This window comes from Anastrepha obliqua, chromosome 3, assembly GCF_027943255.1.
Source record: "Anastrepha obliqua isolate idAnaObli1 chromosome 3, idAnaObli1_1.0, whole genome shotgun sequence".
NCBI classification, from domain to species: domain Eukaryota; kingdom Metazoa; phylum Arthropoda; class Insecta; order Diptera; family Tephritidae; genus Anastrepha; species Anastrepha obliqua.
Genome location: NC_072894.1, coordinates 140,038,231 through 140,058,846, shown reverse-complemented (window position 1 = coordinate 140,058,846; position 20,616 = coordinate 140,038,231). Strand labels below are relative to the sequence as shown.

Below are 20,616 nucleotides of genomic sequence, written 5' to 3'. Positions count from 1 at the left end.
GGACCCATATTGTGGAGAGCATGGGCTTCAATTTCCGGCAGCAAAAAGTTGTTAAAATGGCGCGATAGCGTTCGCTATTCACTCTTACATTGGCACCAGCCTCGTCTTTGCATAAATATGGGCCGATGGCTCCTCCAACTCATAAGCTGCACTAAACGGTTGTTTCCAATGGTTGTAATGGCTGTTCTTGAATGGGTTTGGTTTCCTCTTCTGCCCAAATACAGCAATTTTGCTTATTGACTTAACCATTAAGCCAAAAATTAGTCTCATCACTGAACAAAATCCGGGTACCGAAATGCACACCTTCGGCGAGTTCTTCAAGACCCCACGACTGAAGTTATGACGCTTTGGAATATCAGTCGGCTTTAAATCTTGGACTAGCTGTATTTTATATGCTTTCGAACTAAGATCTTTGCGTAAAATTGCCTAAGTAGTTCCATAAGATTGGCCAAATTTCTCCAGCAACTTTATGGCTTTTGTGCCAAAAGTGAACTGTCGAAACCTACAGGGCATCCAAAGTGGCAGGTTTTACTGTACTAAATATAACCTGGAAATACACTAAGGTGTATGTAATACTATTATTTTATGTTTTGAGCCTCATCTTATTATTTTTCCAATAAACTCAATTTTAATATTTTTTCTCACTTATACACTCGTGCTCATATAATTAAGTCACTTCATCTTTTTAGAATGCTCACAGTATTTTTCCTGCAAAATTTTGTTGGCACAAATTATTAACATCTTGTAATTAACTTGTGATTTTAACTTTATTAGACTAAAATTGAATGGGCTAAAAAGCTGCTGATTAAAAATTTTGAGGTAAATTTTTCAAAATCGATTAAATTTTTGTGAAGTTTGTATAAAATTTAGAACTTTGACTTATAATATTTTTGTTATACTATAAACTGTGTTTTTATAAAAAATTAACGAAAAAAATTTTGCATCAAAAATATTGCGAATATTATGGAAAGATGAAGAGACTTAATTGTGTGAGGACAAGTGTAAGTGCTTAGTTGGGAATATTTATGCTATATAATTTTATGATTTAATTAATTTTTTCATGTAGCGTTTATTTAATTGATTTATTTTATGTTTTTCATTTCATATTTCATTCATTTGCTTGCGTAAACTCCCAACGTCATCTCTTTCATGGTTATTAAATTCCCTCATTCGCCTCTAAAACACACGTACACGCGCATGTCGCATGCAACAATTAACCTGGCGATAATGATCCTGCTTACAACAACAATAACCCCGTAAACTAACTAATAGCATTTTGCAATTGGCATCACTAATCCATTTCTAGCAAGTGAATGCGTCACAACAGCGGCCACCTGCGCTGCCAACGCCGCCGCCACCTCCAGCCGCAGCCTCAATGCCCATGCCAATAGCAAGAAACTACGACGAAAAACTATCAGCGACCCCTGCGCACATATCCGGTACATCACCTATGGCATCGGTCGCTACAACAACACCACCAACAACAACGGTGTTACCAGTGACCAAACACACGCCGACGATTATCGCGCCCAATGTACGAGTAGCGCGCCCAAGGCAACAGCAGCATACCAACAGCAAGTTAAATCACAACAACAGCATAACAACAACAATAGTCGCGGACATCAGCAACAGCAACAGCACTATCAACAATCGTTGCTAATCTCGCGAACGTGCGGCACCAATAACAACGACGCGAATGTTGATGTCGACCACAAAAACAAGGACATGGCAATGCAGCAGCACAGATTAGTACCGTTAGGTGGTGATGCCGATGAAGCGGATATTGTTGCTGCAGCCACCAAGAAAATTTCTACCACAGCAGAGCATATGGACGATAATGTTGCAGGTGGCGTTGAAGCTACCACCAATTTAATGTTGCCACATGTGGCAGTTGATGAAAGTGCAACAACAACACAACTGACTTCTAATGGTGATTATCTCGCGCGCAGACCAGTCAAGCTGCCACTCCGCAAATATCACAGCTTCCACTTTCAGCCATCGCAAACCGTAGCTGGCACTTTGCGTCACTGTAAATTACAGCAATTACGCATGCAAATGCAACACAAGCAACAACAACAACCATACAGTTTGCAAGCAGATATTTTAGTGCACGAGCCACTCCGCCAAGTACGCTCCGCGCAAGCCGAGTCAGGTGCAGCGCTCCCAGTCAAACGCTACGCCATCGAAGGAGGACCGCTCGTTTTTCGGCCGCTTTCATGGCATGAGCAGCGCACTTTCAAACCAATTTCCTCTCCAGTGGACGATGGCGCAGCAAAAGTGGAGGGGCGGTCTGTAACCGCAAAAATACCAACCAAAATAACTGAGAAAAGGACCCAAAACCGCACAGCAGCGCAAGCGGAGGCAGAGGCAGAGGAAGAAGAAAAATCTGAAATGAGCGAAGAACTTGCGGAAGAAATCAAACAAATTACCAGAAGTGCGCAATTACCACATGTGAGCCTTAATCCCGCCGCCTCACTGGAGGCCTTGGAGGCGCTCACCAAACATCATCCCGAGCTAATTTATGCCACTAAACCAGGCACTCGACATAACTTACACAAACAACTTGCCCTGCCCGACCAGTGGGGACAACAGTTAATCGACGAAAATCAACCAACCACAGGCAGTCCGTCGAAAGACTATGCCACAGAGAAGAGCGAGAGTGCAACGAAAGTAAAAGAAACCGAAACAAAGGCAACGATTGAGAACGAGAATGATTATGGTGGCGATGATGATGAAGATGACGAAGACCAGGGCTACTCCTTTTGCGAGGACTACGACGAAGACGATGATGAGTTGGAAAGTGTGGCAGTGCAAAGCTCGCAAAATGCGAACCCAAACATTGACGCCAGTGTTGGTGACCAACGAACGACCGCGGCAGCAGAGTCACCGCGTGTGGTGCTCTCAGCTGGTCGTAATGGCGGTAATGTGAAGTACATGCTGCGGCAAAGCTATCGCGAAGTGCATATTTAAATGCCACCAGAAGTGGGTCCACTCCTATGTACATATGGGTGTACCGCTGATGTCGCCTTTGGTTTAGCGGCATTTTTATTGCGCATCATTTTTCCTAAAATTGCCAACACAAAATTCAAACGAAATTTCAATTGCACAGCGTCCACTGATTGTAGCCTCCAATTTATACTCGCATGTAAGCATTATTTCCTTTTGAGTGTGCAGCAGCAACAAGAACAACAAAAAATTCACAGCCCCAGCTGGCCTGAATCAAGTGTAAATAAATAAAAGACCAAAAAAACTAAAAACAACCACCCCACTAATAAATAATTCCAACTAATTTAAGTCAGCCGCGCCTTGCCATGACGGCGCAGACAAGCGCTCAGAATATAAGTTCAGTAAGTAAGTACGTGAAATTAGCTGTAGGTATTTATAAATTACATACAAATAAGTGCATAAAGGTATAAATGACATATATACATATACACTTGTAGGTAAATGACTGTCAACGTGTTAAGTTTGTTGGTATTTTTCAATTAAAAAACAAAAGAAAAAAGAGATGAAAAACAAAAAAACACAGAAAACCAAATAATTTGTTTAGATATTGGATTTTTGAATGTATAGAATTTTAATATTAAATGCAAACCAAATTTATATACATACACACATAGTCATACATACATACGAGTACATAGCATATATTGTGTGAAATATGATATGAATGTTAATCCATTTTATGTAGCATACATTTAATTAATTTCATTATGCTGTAAGTACGTCTAACTATGCGTTCATATGTGCGAATGTATGCACAAACATGCATACCTGCTATTATGTGCGTGTAAGTAGAAAAAATATGATTTTATGTATTGAAATATTTATATTTAGGCGCATAGGTACATATGTAATATCTACTGGACGTAAAAAAATTTTTTTTGGTATACAATTTTTTTTATAAAATTTTCTTTTATATTTTTTTTTTGTTTAACCAACAGCTTAGTGTATAGATGGTTTATGCTATTTTTTATTATAATTTATCAGGAAACATTTTTTTTCTAAGTTTTTTTTATAAATTTTTTTTTATAATTTGTTTTTTTTGTTTTTTGTTTAACCAACGCAAACATGCATAATAGCAGGTCATGTGCGTGTAAGTAGAAAAAATATGATTTTATGCATTGCAATATTTATATTTAGGCGCATAGATACATAATTTATAGATGGAGGAAAACAAATTTTTTTTATAAATTTTTTATAATTTTTTTTTTAAATAATAGTTTTTTGTTTTTGTTTTTTTTAACCAACAGCTTAATGCATATATGATTTATGCTATTTTTTATTATAATTATTTTATTTATTAAATTATTAATCAAATATTAATTTAATCTACACCTTTCTTATTTATTAACAATTTAAGCAGTTAGGTCATCGTAGGGGCAAAAAACTAATATAGTAAAATAAATTTATTGAAATATTTTTTTTTAATTAATTAATAATTTCAAGAAATTCAAACCTATTCTGACACTCTTTTTCCAGCGGCAAAATGAAATGAATGATAATTCTGAAAAAGGATCTTAACTGTAAATTCCATGAGTTGCGTAAAATTCTTCCAAAAGCCGCCGTACTCGAGTAAGTTTATGGCAAACCTCTGAAAGTGTTTCTGCCTCTGAAAGCTTCTCCTAAAAACTATCGGCCTTTTGCCGGCGACACAAAGCTAGAGCCAATTTAAACGATGACTTTTCACCCTGGCTTTTGCACATTTCTCTTTTAACGAAATCTTCGAAAATCTTCGTGCATTTATGTGATGACTTTTTGCTTGCGACTTTCCTTGTGTGTTTTTGACGTTTAAGTTAGGTACTTTATTTGGTCATTCGTTCGTTGAACTCGAGCTAAAAGTTCCTATAGGTTCCTCTTTAACGATGCACACCACAAAATGTATTCGCCCTTTACATATCCGTGGTTGTATGACACAGCAGCTTAAGTCGATATGAAAATTTACATTCATCATTAATATTTTCTATAAATTGAAATGGAGGAACGATAATAAATAAAAAACAGAAAACTATGTATGCGGCTTAGTAGAAGGCTATTAACCATTTAACTCACAGGGAGGATTGCGCTTTCTCTAAATGAATACGATTAAAAATTAATTTTTTATTGATTGAGAAATACCAATACTAATGGAATTTCGATGAAATTTTAACTTTTTTTAGTAGGTGCGGCCAGTCCAACTGCACCAGCAATTTTTGTTTTTTACTTTTAAGGTGAGCAGAAAATTTTCGATTAAACATACATTAAACCGTTGAGAAATATGTAGAAACTTTTTATCTGTTAATTTATGCAAAATTAAGCCACTTCTTTCATTTTTAAAAAGTTTTTAAAATGATCGGAGGATTTTTTTTACATAAACAAAATTCCTCGATATAGTAAAATCCATACTTCCATGCTGAGTAAGATTTTGTATACTCAGTTAAAATATCAAGTCAAAACCTTAAGTTTTGCTTGAGTTATACTCTTATGTAAGTCCGGCCAGCCTGAAAAATTAAGTTTAAATCAAAAACGCATTTACAGTTTTCGATACAGGTCCAACGGAGGAAATGCAACACCACTCAAAACAAAAGTATTTATACATCTTTACCACCCTACATATTTGAGTTCGCTAGTTTTAAGGTATTAGGGCAAGTAATTTTTTTTTTTTTAACCCCCTAAGCAAGTGCAAATTCATGCTTAATATTTACATACATACATAGATTTCCATAAATTTTTTTTTATTGAAAACAAAATTCAGTTTATGACCCAAAATTATTTAAAAATAATTTAAAGCTTATACCAAATGAGACTTAGTCATTTATGTTATTAAAAATCGTGTTATTTAAAAAAAAAAATATTATATTTATTTTGAATTTACCAATTTTAAAATTTAAAACCATTTAACAAAATTTAAAACATTTACTTAATTTCTTTTTTCGCTATAAGAAAATTGTTATATTTTTATATATTACATTTTTTTTTTTTTTTTTTTGTGTATGCCCAAAAGAGGCAAAGCAATTACTTAAAATTTGTTTTTTCACTCCACTCGGGAGCATAGGGCATCGACAAAACTCAGTCTTGCGTTGGTTTCGTTAATCACTTTTGCTTTCTGACAGGGTAGGTGATTGGCCTGCCGCTACTTTAAAATTATTTCACATTAATTATCTACGGTCATAATTCACTTGAACGCGTGTTTATCTCGTACTTCTTAGTGAAAATCTTAGTGCACTTGCAATTTCAAAAACTCCCCTCTATGGTCATTTGCAACTGCGACGAACTAGACCATTTGCACTCAATTGTGAGTTTCCCTATTGTTTGGAGCAAATTTTATATCACCAATAGCTAAATTTGCTAAACTTTTCATAAATCCCGTGCCAAATACCTTTCCCTAAATTTGCGCACAAGTAACTTTCCCTTATACCCACGCTGGTCACAAATCCAATTGCAGTTTTATCCAGGCACTCTTGGAATAAATATGTAGAATATAATTGAAAGTGAACAAAATTTCAAGTGCACAGTAGAAAAAAATTTGCATTGAAAGATTTAAGTGAATGTGAATTTTTTTAGGCAAATTCCCACTTTCTGCTATAGATAAATAATAGTAAGCACTTTGACCAATAAGTTCATTGTGCCCTCTACTCTTCTCAAAATCAGATGCAGACTGAGTTTCAATAAAGCTAAGCTGCTGCTAGGGTAGGCTGAGCGTATATGCCTTTATTCTGGTCGTACCACCACGAGAAACGTAATTCTTTTTTTCGATGGGGCACTGCAATCTCAGAATAGACAGAAGTAGTTAACTCACATTCTGCAATGTCCTATAAGAATGCCCGTGAGCATCATTAGTTTGTTCTTATAAAGACTAATGAAATACTTGAATCTGCTCTGATTGTATTCTCCTATTCCTGTCACATTGAACGCTTTCGATTATTTGTCCAGGTGGGATCTTGCATGAGCAGCAATTTATCCTCACCTTACTAAGCTCTCCTAGTAAGATCTTTGCTTGTTGTAGCCCGTAAGTGTGTTGATCGCTTGAGTTCCGTTTTCAGAGACATTTATCAACAGAGTATATAGGACGAGCGCTCAACTGCAAACTTAAGCTTAAAACAAAAAACGAATAAAGTGGCCTTTGAAAGCAAAGGCAGTCATTATTTTGAGTCAAGTAGAGTATTAAAAAGGAAGAAGAGAAATGCGCAATATGTTTTCAATCCAATTGTAGGCAATGAAAAGTTCTTTTAAAAGTATGATACATAAGAACAAGCACATATTCATACATCCATACATACTTTCTCACATCATTTTCATTCCATTTAACGCAGCGATGTAAAATGGCAAAAATATTAAACAGATATATTTTCGCAAAAGTAACACAAATGTGCTCACTTCTACTCACCTTCAACTAAATTCGTGTATTTTTAAAAACACATTTACAACAACAAAAAATAAAAATAAAAACAAAAACAAACATTATTCAAAACAATTTCACGCATACATATACTCGCCAATTTCATATTAACTACTCAGATCCTTTGCCAATTGTTATCTGGAAAATACTGAATATTTATTTTATCTTCGTGTCTCATTGTAGCAAGTGTCCGATTTTGAGGATCCCTATAAAGGCAGTAATACGTACATTTTCTAACACTTAAGTCGAAACATTTGCGTACCACACAACTCAAAACCAAACTGATATTGTATAATATTTGCCAACAATATACGACATACATATGTAATATAATTATATATATTTGTAAATGTTTTCTTACTTTACTCGTGCTTACTGTTTTTGACAAGGTAAACCTGAATTGCTTACTACGATGTTATTATTGGCTTACAAAATGCAGCATTGAAATTAGTTCAAATACATGATATGAATTTAACAGACACCTAAAAAGTTATTTACATTGCATTGCATTAAAAAACCTTGTGGCAACTCGTTTCTGCATATCTTCTTATTTATTCTTCTGTCGTGAGCTCACTGTGTTGCGATTAAATTTTACATGCGCATACATATGCACGCTTATGTTTACATATGCAAGCATATGGTGGCATAAGCTGACATATACATACATATGCTGACATATGCCTACATATGAAGACATGTCTTTACATAAGCGCACATAGTCTTACATATGCGGACATAAGCGTACATGAAAGTACATATGTGTGTATGTGTGCTAATTTGTTTTTTGTTTACTAATTTTGTAGACTACAAATTACTTATTTTTGTGTAAACTTTTATGTGTCCAATTTTTCGCTAAGCATCTATAAAATTAGTATATTTTTATAAAAAAAAAATCAAAAAACCAAAAATTAGAAATCAAATTCTTGATCATATTTTTTGTTCATTTCGTACGGTCATTTATCATTTATCACTTTTCATCTTTCGTCATTTTATATATTATAACCCTCATTTTATCTCTTCATACAGGCATTTTTCCGTTTAGTATATTAATAAGTTTTCTATGTTATGTATAAATATTTTGATCAAAATAGCGCTACAATTGTGTTTAAAAAAGGCTTGAAATTTAATGCAACTTAACGCACTTACAGAAAAAAAATTACAAATTGCGACAGAAAAATAATTTGTTTGCTTAACCTTTCTCAAAAAAAAAACAAAACCATTAAATGAAATTGAAAATGTTGTCTTAAACTAATCCATGCAAACTCATACTCGTAAACGCAGCTTCCCAAACAAAATGTGTGTTCTTGTATAGACTCTTGTCAATCGCAGAAATATTTATTTATGGAGGCAGCCAGCTCAGAAGCGTACTCCGAAAAGCTCAGACAATTATTACCAATATTTCAAATCTACTTACGAGTATCCAAAAGAAACAAATCAGCCTTTTTTTGTGTCTTCTTTTTTATTCATTTATTCAAGTACTTTTAAGTTTTTTGCATTGCTTGCATTAAAAATACTTGACAGCCGCCGTCGCCGAGTGTAGTTAAACCTGATTTACATTCGGTGGGTCCGACTTCGAAACTCACTGCAGGCAATAAATGTGAAATGATGGAGCGAATTTATTTTTAACAGCCGTCGGCTCAAGGCAGGCAGTGGCCCATCTCCCAGCATATAAATCACAAAGAGATTCGCATAAAAACTAGCTGCTTTCGAATTGTAGGTTACTCCATTTCGAGAGTCAGAACTGTAGCAAAACACGCGCCGCGACTCGGAAAAAAGTAGGAACTGTACCAACCAGAAGTCACACGAAGGTCGAATAGGTCAATACGGGGATCAAGTTTTTACCAAAGGAGCCTTTTTTTAATTTTTGTCAAAAGCGACACGCATGAAAACCAGTCGCAATCAGACTGTGCTTAATCTGGTGCAGAGGTTATAAGAATCAGTGCTGCCACGCTAAGCGCCTAGATCATTTTTTAGCGCGCTTTGTAAGAAACAATAGCGCATTGCTATTGAGTAAAATTACTTTTGGTTGTCTCTATTGCTACCCTGTATTTTTTGTGTGTCTTTTTGAGCAAATAGTTAGTTTAAAATAGTTTAATTTAAATACTTTTACCTGATTTGAGAAATTCTTTCCATACTCCAAGCTTACGAAAATCTCTTAACTTCTCACAATCGTAGTCTACAGACACAAGACTTGGCGTAATCAGTAAAATAACATAAAATATGAGAAGCTTCTGAAGATGTAAGCTGACTGTTAATGACACGGGTGAACACTATAAAATCACGTGATTTTTAGCTTCTGAATTTTAAAAATTCATTATCACATAAAATATGTTGTCAGAATTTTAAGAGTCCCCTTCAGTAAACTGAATTTTATCGTATGCGTTTTAGTATAAAATTCCATGATAGTCGCTGCGCCTTCTAACTGAGCATAAACTACCCAAATAATTAGACGAAAACTCGATCCACCTTAAAATCGATCACCTATGTAAATTAATATTTTTCTTCTTACTGACTTCACTAACCCGTTTACAAATTTCCTTACTTGCCAATATTTGCTAACCAAAGCAAACGCTTGCTGTTTAAGTTTACGGCCTTATGGCAGCGGCATGCTTACTTGCTTTTAACTTTTGTTTATATGGCAATTACCCCAAAAAGATAAAAATGAATTTCTCAACACCTTCTCTTCAGCCCTTGAGCGCTGCTGAATTCGACGATGAGCTAATCTATGCCGATTTAGAGAGTCAGCATTATGGACCAATCAACTATAAAGCGGCTTCGATTTATGCGCTCGTCAAAAAAGATAAGAAATCCGGTGCCTTGAATGAGGCAAAAAATTGAAAGCCAACTAAGCAGAAAAGTTATTTTTGTTAAATTTTTCGCGTAAAAGAGCTGTCAGCAAATGAAGAAGACAGAAAAAAAAAGTTTTGGTAATAATGCAGTATATCCAAGCAGGAGGAATAGATATATGGGCGCTGACCTTTGCCTGTGCGAAGTACGCCAAACTCTGTTTTTATTTTAACTAAACAGTGCATTTCAATTTTGTATAAACTCTGAGTTATTTAAGTAAGTTAAAATAAATTTGTTTTTGACAAAGAGAAAAAAAAATTAAAAACAATTAAAAAAATATGTTAAAATGTATATCTATGCATAAAAAGAGTACTTAACTTTTTGTTTCAATTTTTTTTTTTTTTTGTAAAATGTGCATTGAAATTTTGTCCAACTATGTGCTATTTTTTAGGCATAGCGAGTTACAAAATAGATATCTAACAAATCATGTTGGTGTGTATTTATTAAAAAAAAATAAAAAAATTGTAAACGAATTTCATACTTAAAAAAAATGTACTTAAAATATATAAGGCTAACATACACACATTCATTTGTAATTAAAAGGTATAGTATATAATGAAAAGTATAATGTTGTTGTTATCAGTGTAAATCAAATGAGATTAAGTAATTTTGAGGGTAAACACTAATTGAGTCAGAACATTTAGTAAAAAAAAAATAAAAAAATAATTGAAAAAGTTAGGCTATAAGCATTCATTGTGTCCGTTTTCATAAGGCATTACGCACATATGAATATTTGTTAATTTTCCTTTTGTAAAAAATGTTCTTACAATTGACGTAAAAATATTAAATATTGCCAAATCCAGCGACTCAAAAAATAATAAACAACAACAAATATATATAAAAATAGTTATTAGTAATTTCCATAGTGTCCGTCTCTCTCACTCACCCTAATCGCCATTTATACTACAACTTACTGCATACATATGTACATACACATAACTACATACATACACATATACATGCAAACGTTTAGAAAATACTTAACAAAAAAACAACAACAAACAACAACACTCATACTCCAAGTTGTTAGGCACACTACACACACACACGTGCAGTAGTGGCTCTCGCGTGCACACAAAATTGGGTGGATTTTTAGGCGCTGCGCTCAAACGTCGATAACTTAAAATGAATACCAGTAAAATTACAATTCAATCTGTATGTAAATTTATGCGTTAAAAAAAATAAATAAAAAACAAAAAATATATTGTATATTAAACGAAAGGAATTTTTCTACTCGAAAGCAACCTGCAAACAGAAATTGATATACATACAAATATAGCTACTAACTATTATAGGAGAATTAAAAAATAAATAAATAAAGAAAAACCAAATACCACAGCACTCATAGTTTTGTACATACACAAACAAACAAGGAAACAATTAAATAGGAATCACTCATTGCAATTGTATGTATCTATAGAATAACGGCAAATACGCTGGGATTATAGCAACAATGAAGTAAAATGCAATATAAAAAAATATAAAAACCAGCATCTAATAATATAGAATAAAAAATGTGCAAGCAAAATGCATAAACGCAATAAATTTGCAATTGCTTGAGATCAAACAAAAATAAACAAAAAACTAAGAACCAAATGAAGTCAATGGCTAACTAAACATTCTTAGCGATGTTGAGCATCCAAGTTTATTTCCCAAACATTTATTTGATTATATTTAGCAACTTTTTGTTAACAAATAAGTTAGATAAAGCGTTTTATTTTATTTATTAATAGTTTACGACCACCTACTGTAAAAAATATGAATACCAAATATTGATTGAAAATGCATTAAAAAATAATATTTTGAAATAAAAAAATGCATACTTATTTGAAAAGCAAAAGAAAGAGCGTTAAAATTGCAAAGGAAGCTATGAATTTAAGCATTTAAGAAATGCAAATACCGCAAGAAATGAAAATAAATATAATTTTCTAATCTACCAAAATATAAAAGAAATAATTTATTAACCAAATGAAAAATAGTAATAAATAAATTAAAAATAGTAATAATAAAATAAATATAAAAAATTAAAAATATGAAAAATAATAATAAAAAAATAATAATAATTTATTAAACAAATAAAAACTAGTAATATATAAAAGAAAGTAATAATAAATAAAAAATAATAATAAATACAATTAATTTAAAAAAAACTTACTTATACACATCATTAAAGCAAACAATGAACTACATAAAATGGCAATTGCAATGCCAACTCTTTCTGCGGTCTATGTTTTATGGTTATTTAAAGTGAAGATAATGAACGCAAATATTAGGCTGACGATATTGATAACAAATTTAGACTTCAGTATATAAAAATGAATGATGAAAATAAAAAGAAAATCAAAAACTTAAACAAAACGATTGCACTGTTTTATTGAAGAAAGGTTACATTTACTGCAGTTGCAGAAGAGGTAAGTTGAAAAGCGTAAATTAGATGAGGGGCAGGACTTGGTTTCACTTAGTGTGTCCAACTGGCGCCGGTTAGCATGAGAAAGAAGCGGCTGGCGCGCTTTGTTAAACTCTGTCAAAATCGCGTAAACGGTTATCGCGCCAATTAAGAAAAAGAAGATGATGATGAGGCATTCGCCAAGCGATAATACGCTTATTTCCTATTTATGGAAACGAATCATGGGCACTTACCCGCGCAGATAAGCAATGCCTAAAAAATTTCGAACGTAAAATACGCCGGAAGATCTTTGGACCACTCCAGAAAAGTGATGGCACTTAAAGAATACGGTACAACGACGATCCTTATGTAAGGGAGAAAATGTTATTAAATCACAAAGAATAGGTTGGTTGGATAATATTGAACACATGAACAATGACCGCTCGCAGAAAACCTTGGCCACTTATAATCCGCACCACCCAAAAGTGCACTGGCTAGACCAAGTCATCGTTGGCCTGCAAAAGATGCACGTAAACAACTGGAGGAAATCAGCCAAAAATCGTGACGCGTGTAAGAAATTTGTGACTGAAGCTAAAGCTCACCCTTTAACGCTGCCTGATGCTGATGATGATGAGTCATTTAAATTCCCGTAATGTACCAATGAAACACAAGCAAATTCAGCTATAGACAAATTTTTAACTCAATAGGAGTACAGCGATTCTAGCATTGCTTCCACGATAGGACGCACGAAGCCCCCTTGGTAATTCTCTAATGTTTCCTACGCCTCCTTTGCGGCGCTCTGATTAGTTCTCTTGAACTCTATTTCTCTGAGTTCTCTTTCTATGACTGCTCTTGCGCTGCAAGCTCATCTTGTATATATATATTTTCACATGGTTCCTAAATGAAACATAGGGTCTCAATAAATAAGTTATAATTTCGTTTGCTTAGAGCTAGATGTTCAATTTGACTCCAGGAACGGCCTGCTCTGTCCGCCTCTGCTGCTACTTGTCGCCTCCATGTGGGTGGTCTCCCGCGCCTACGGCTTCCTTGCGGATTCCAGTCTACCGCTGTCCTTGCGATGTCATCCCATGGCTTGCGCAATGTGTTCCCGATCCATTTCCACTTGCGACGCATCATTTCTATATGAACTCGGGCTTGCCGCCCAAAGATCATCGTTGCTTATAATATCTGGCCAGATTATCTGCATTATCTTTCGTGATATGTTTTTTGTCAAGTTCCATATTTCACATCCATACAGAACTACGGACCTCACGTTGGTATCAAATATTTTCAGTTTTGTGTGCCTTGAGATGTGGGTTGATCTCCATGCCTTGTTTAGCATGTCAAATGCAACGCGCCCCTTAGATATTCGGTTGCGTATGTCAGTTGGTGATCCGTCATTTTTTCGAAATTATGCTCCCAAGGTAGCAAAATTCATCTACATCTGAAAGCGGCGTGTCGGCAATTTGAAGCGCTTGCGTTTCGGTGGTATAAACCCTCATTACTATAGTCTTTGCTATGTTAATTCTTAGACCTGTTTGTGCTACTGCATGGCATACTGCTTGTAGTTTAGCTAATGCAGCTGAGTATTTGTGCGATAGTAAAGAAAGGTCGTCCGCATAGTCTAGGTCTTCAAGCCGGCCGCATAAGCCCCAGGAAATGACCCTGCTGACGGCACACGCTAGTTGCATTGCTAGGTTCAGGACTAGGTTGAACAAGTGTGGAGATAATACACATCCTTGCCTAACACCGGTTTGAACTTTGATACTACCACTTAGAGCATTTTCGTATTTCACGCGGCATGTAGCGACCGAGTACAATTATTTTATGATGGTGACAATTTTCTCAGGCACTCCTTTGCATTCAGGAGATTTCCAGATTGCTTCATGGTTGAGGGTGTCGAACGCTTTCTCAAAGTCGATGAAGCAGAAGTAAAGAGGCAAGTGCCACTTATCAGCACCACCGACTGCTTCACGGCCACTCTCAAGGAGTTTGACATCACTTTATTCACCATGCTTAGCAACGTAATTCCTCGCACAATTGTTGCACTCAGATAGGTTGTCTTTCTTCGGGACAAGGGTGATAAGCCCCTCTTTTAACTCAGATGGTATTCTTTCAGAGTTCCAGATGTTAGAAATTCATCTTGTGGTATAAGAAAAAAAAAAACGCAGTGAACTTTATCGGGGCTATGGGGTACCTGCCATAATATTGAACTAGCTTTTTTCGCCAAACAGTGAGCCAAGAACAAGCCATGCTCGGCGAGTTTGAGCGGAAGACGCAAAATACGTCAAGATAAAATAGTCCATTCGAGCGTAAATCTGTGAAGCAGACAACTTGTTACAACTTGGACACCATTCCTGTGTTTGTAACAGCATAAAAAATTCAATACAATTTTTTAGAAAATACTGCTTAATTGACCCTTTTTGGGTGTTTGGCCGAGCTCCTCCTCGTATGGGGGGCGGGCGTCTTCATGTTGTTCTACAAATGGAGGGGCCTACAGCTTTCAGCCGAGTCCGAACAGCAGATGATTTGTATGTGAAACTTTTTTCATGGCAGCAATACACTCAGAGGTTACCTGCCGAGAGGAAACCGAAAACTTTTTCTATAATTTGATCTTTCATGCTCGGGGCTTCGAATATGTGCACTTCCGAATGGTGGTCACGTACAAATCCATTCGACTACGTTACCCATCAATTATATACTTAAATTTAGGCCAATTACGCACGGCAGATATATCCAAAATGCATGCTGTATATACGAGCACCGTTTGAAAATTCCGTGCGATTACTCTGAGTAAACCTTTTTTATTTTCGGCATAGACTCCTTCTAAGCATGCGCACTTCGTCCAATGCTTTTCTAGTTTGTTGAACCCTTTCGAATAACAGGAGTTGTCCAAGTCTGATACATTCATTTCTGCAATCACCTCCTCGTTTGAATAAAATATTTCCCGGTCAGCCATTTCTTCGATTTGGGGAACAAATAGCAGTCCGAGAGATCAGAGGGAGCCAATTATAGAGAAAAGGGCGGATGTAAAGTGAGCTGGAACACTATTTCTATTCATTTTGCGCCCACAACTGCTGAGGCGTAAGCTGGTTCGCTGTCATGATGGAAAATAAGAATTACTCCACTTCCTCCATGCAAACGAATGCCAAGCACAAAGAAATATAACGATTTGGCTGAAACTTAGTGTCTGTTCTTCCAAGAGCTGCTACTAACTAAAAATAATCCCGATACGCACTAGTAATGTCATTCGTCTGATGTTGCACGCACTTTTTATAAGACCCTCGTACCTTCAGTTTCGCCCTCACTAAGTAGCGAATGTAAGCTCAAAATTTCCAAATCCATTAAAATCCATTCTCATTCTAAGTGCTAATAATACAGATATTCTCACGCCCTCTTCCCAATGCCTGCACACACACATGCATACCCACTTTGAATGTAATTAATAAAAATTCCATAAATCGCAATACTAAAACCGAAATGCCGCATTTGCGGTTAGAAAGTGTTGCAACTGAGGCTAAAATTTCATTACATGAATTTTATTTTAGCTGTTTTTTTGAAAATTTTATTTATTTTGAAATTACATGATTTCAATTTCGCATCGTTGGCATAATTTTGGGCGATGCCCACAAATTAGGAACTCTGCAAAAGCCTCATCGAAAACATGAAAAGCAATGGACCAAATAAAATGAACAACAAATACAACAGTAAGTGCATAACGGAAGCAATCGAATTTGGAGGCACCAAATGCAGCTACGACAAAAAGTTACAAATACAAAACACATTATTGCATATATATATATAAATATATATGTATATGTGTGCGTGTGTGTGCATGTGCCATTGCAAGTGTATAAATGAATTTGACCAAGAAAGTAAGTACGAGCGTCGATTTTAGCGGGAAATGGAAGCACAAAACGGAAATAATTTTCGAATTTCCATACCTTGAAAACGGAAATGACTCAGCAACTACCGGCAACAAACGAGTGGGCTTATTGCATTTGCCAGTAAGAGTGGCAGAGCAGCTACCTTCTACATATGAGTACGTAGAGGGGAGGTGTAGGCACTAAATTTTATACCGGCTCACAACTTCAATTTCGGTTTGCATTGCGAAATTTATCAACAATTTTAGTAAAGTTTATTTCGTATTTTGTTTCCGAACCATTGGCGCACTGACTACACTAATTCGGTTGTAACCTAATTTCTTTCAGCCCAGCGCCCACTTTAATTGACACAAAATAGGTTAATTTCACGACGGAAATGGAAATATCGCGAAAAAGTTGAATAAACATTGAAATTCGAACCTGAATGGTGCTAAAAGTTAAAAGCAAATATCGCATTACTGTTAGAATTGTTGATAATAAAAAAGGAGAAAATAAAAAAAAAACCGAAAATAAATAAAATTGCTTGTGTAGAACTTGCTAATTTCGCTGAGGTTCATAATTTTTAGGGAATTCACTCATTATAGCATTTTTTGCAACTCACCAAATGAGTTCAGGGTTAATTGAGCAATGGCTTTGCATTAGGTTATGAGGATCCCAGACCTCATGTGAGTCCCCATGTATACAAAATTTGTTCGGCCTGTTCTCCGGAATAGCTCATTAAGTTGAGTATAAAAGAGGTATGCTTGCTGGTTAGACTGACCAAGAGGCACAAACTTGACATGCCTGACGTTCACTAGGCAAAAGAAAGTTGACCTCAAATGTCCTGTCCTAAATGCATCAACTCTTCAACTTCAACCACAGAAGCAAACTATCTTGGCATCAACTTGGATGAAACGCTCTCTTGGAACTCTCATCTTGAGAAAGTTACTGCAAAAGCAACAGAGCATTCATTGCCTGTAGAAGACTTTTTGGAAAAACATGGGATTAGGCTAGATTAGATTAGATTTGTGGGGGATTGGACAAGTCTAAGCACTCAGTCAGGAGACGATTCTAAAGGGTTTTCGTTGTTTGTGTGGCACGTAGCGCCATCTTGTTGAAAATAAACGTTGTCCAGATCAATACCATCCAATTCCGGCTATAAAAAATTATTTTCGAAAAAGTAAGGTCCAATGACTCCGCCAGATCATAAACCGCACCAAAGAGAGGCTTTTCAACAATAATTCTTGGATTTTCTGAGCCCCAGATACAACAATTTTGTTTGTTGACGAAGCCATCGTGGTGGAAATGGATCCCATCACTCAAGATTATTTTTCGATGGAATTCCGCATCCTTTTCATGCATTTCAACGCCCCAATCAATAAAGACACGAGCATGAATTTTATCCATACTTAGTATATCGCAACCCAATATCCCAAGTCTGATTCTGAAAAACGCCGGACAGCTACAGAGAAAATGCTTTGCTGTGCTGTCATCCTAAAGACAGAATAGACATATCGGGTTGTCGACGACCCCCATGACAGCCATATGCTGACCACAGGCATTGTGCCCTGTGATTACACTCACCAGTACTATCAGGTCCTCTCTGCTGAGTTTTAGGAGAAAGGTCACTATTTTCCTCTTTGGTTCTTTCACAAAGCATTTGGCTACTCTGCACGAGTTAAGCCCAGACCAGCAACCTCTATGGGTAGACCTCATGAAGTCGTGAATCCATAGTTGAATCGATGCAGAATTCACACCTAGAAATTTTTCAGGGCCTACTGGCATACCTGCAGAGCATTCATTAGCCAATTTATCAGCTAACTCGTTCCCTGTAATACCACAATTTTCCAAGCACCCAAACAAGACTAACTTTGTTGTGTTTTGCAACACTGTTCAGTTGTTCATGGGATCTGAGTACCAAAAGGCTGTTACAGTATCAGCACCACTCACGATCCCAGCGTCCTGGCTGGCATTTTCGCCTTTTTCAAAGAAAAACTGTGAAATGTGCCGAATTTTCTCTATATTGGCCTGTATTGTTAATAACCTGTAACTAACCACAGAATGGAACAAAAAACAACACAAAACGAATTATTTAGTGTGAAATGTTACCTTGAACTTTAAATTGTTTGATCGATACTTTACGAGATATCGAGCACTACAGCAATCTACCGAGAAAAAAATGGATTTCTTTTTCCCCCAAACGAATATTAGCACAGTTCATACTGGTTTGAGTTGCCATAAAATTAACGCACAGCGAGAAACAAAGAAAAGAGAAATCATTAATTACATTTTCGCATATAATTCTGATAGCCAAATGTAGTCAACAAATTTCAGATGTAAATAAAAGTCAACTATTTGAGAAGCGCTTGATATTTCTGAAGCTCAATAGAGCCCTTAACTACAATTAAGTTTTACTGGCAACAGTCTACGAGCACAAAGTTACTTTCTTTCTATTTTTTGATTGACAAACGCAATAAGGTCAAACAATTGAGTGATGAATGAGTTAGGCTGGCGATGAGTATGCGGCTGACACTTGAGCTAATTAATTGCCACAACGAAGCCTTGTCATTGTTACGAAGCAGTAGAGCACAAAGGATGTGTTGATATGCACTACTGCGAAGCCTCACAATGCAATGGTTTGGGGTTTGGCAAAGATCTACGAACAGGAGGCGTCGAAAGTTAAATCGGTTTGCTTGTTAGAGGCCGAGTTAAAAGCACAGAGAAATATGGTTTACTGCGACCTGCATTTGTCACTTATTCGATATATTACAATATTTGAAGGGTATATCGTTCACAAATCACTATAATTAATTGCTCTTTGGAAACTAGCGCACATGCGTACATATACGAGGACGAGTGTGTGCAAATATCACATGGGTGTTGAGCGGGATATCATCCGTAAATACATATTTCAATACTTAACTAGCAACCTGTGTATGCTTAGCGTCTACCTGCAAAGTCGAAGTGGAAACTTACTTTGATTATACATTAGGGTTGTCGGTTGGAAAAGCATATATGTAGAGGCTGATCCAAGGCTGATGCAGATCTTTCGCAGCAATTATTTATGGAATGCTAATTTGTTTTTTTATTTTTTCAACATTTTTTTAATAATTTCTTTTATTCATTCTTTATAATTTTTTACAATTTCTTATTATTTTTTTTTAATAATTTTTGTATAGTTTTTTATAATTTTTTTATAACTTTTTTTAATCATTTTTTTTAATCATTTTTTTTATAATTTTTTTATCCATTCTTTTAGTTATTTTTTTTATAAATTTTTATTAATTCTTTTAGTAATTTTTTTATAATTTTTTTATAAATTTTTTTTTATAATTTCTTTTATTAATTCTTTTACAATTTTTTTAATAATTTTTTTATAATTTTTTTCATTACTTTTTTTATAATTTTTTATTAATTTTTTTTAATAATTTTTTTATAATTCTTTTTAGTAATTTTTGTATAATTTTTTTTTAATAATGTTTTTATAATTTTTAATTTGGGTCATGGAGAGACCTTTGAACACCGCTGAGAAGTAATCCAAATGTTTTCCGAGAATGGTTTTTGTTGTTATTGTAGCAACATAAATACTTCCCATACAATTACTGGAATGCTGCTGGAGTGACAGTTCTAAACCGGATATAAGCCCGGGTCATTCCAATAAGGAAGAATCGACTGCCATGGAAACGTATAGAATGATCGTTCTACAATATGCGGTCTCAGAATCTGGGAGGATTATTTCACTACGACATAAAATGGCTACCAATTGCACTTCTTTCTCTGAGTCTGCGTGAAAAGTACATTTCAGCGTTAAAGGATCATCTTTTATGAGTTATATACAGCGCATTATATAATTTTGTTGTGTTTTATTTTTGTAAAACTAAAATCTGCAGATTAATTGAATCACCCTATACATTGAAGAGCCTTTTGAAATGAAGTAATATCGATCGGCCGATTGAGGCTCCCGTAGTCGAATGGATTGTTGCACAGATTCGAAATAAACATTAAATAATAAAAAATGCAATGGCAAACCTCCTAGTGTATTTCTACCATAAAAAAAGCTCTTGATAAAAACCATCTGCCATTCGGAGACGGAGTCGGAGAACCGAGCTGTTTATAAAGCTTGGTATAGCGCCATTATCTGA

At 35.3% G+C, this 20,616-nt stretch overlaps 1 protein-coding gene across 3 annotated transcripts in view; it reads left to right on the top strand.

The window, feature by feature from the left end:
* LOC129242947 (hemicentin-1) overlaps positions 1–12,173 on the top strand; it is a 129,774-nt gene extending 117,601 nt beyond the window's left edge. The window contains exon 21 of one of the 3 annotated variants that reach the window (XM_054879910.1): positions 10,067–12,173. In XM_054879910.1, the coding sequence (XP_054735885.1) occupies positions 10,067–10,216 (150 nt within the window). In that variant the 3' untranslated portion in view covers positions 10,217–12,173. Of the gene's footprint in view, positions 1–1,272; positions 3,393–10,066 lie in introns of those variants that run through there. The other 2 variants (XM_054879908.1, XM_054879909.1) reach the window with 2 other exon arrangements.
* The last annotated feature ends 8,443 nt before the right edge of the window (positions 12,174–20,616 follow it).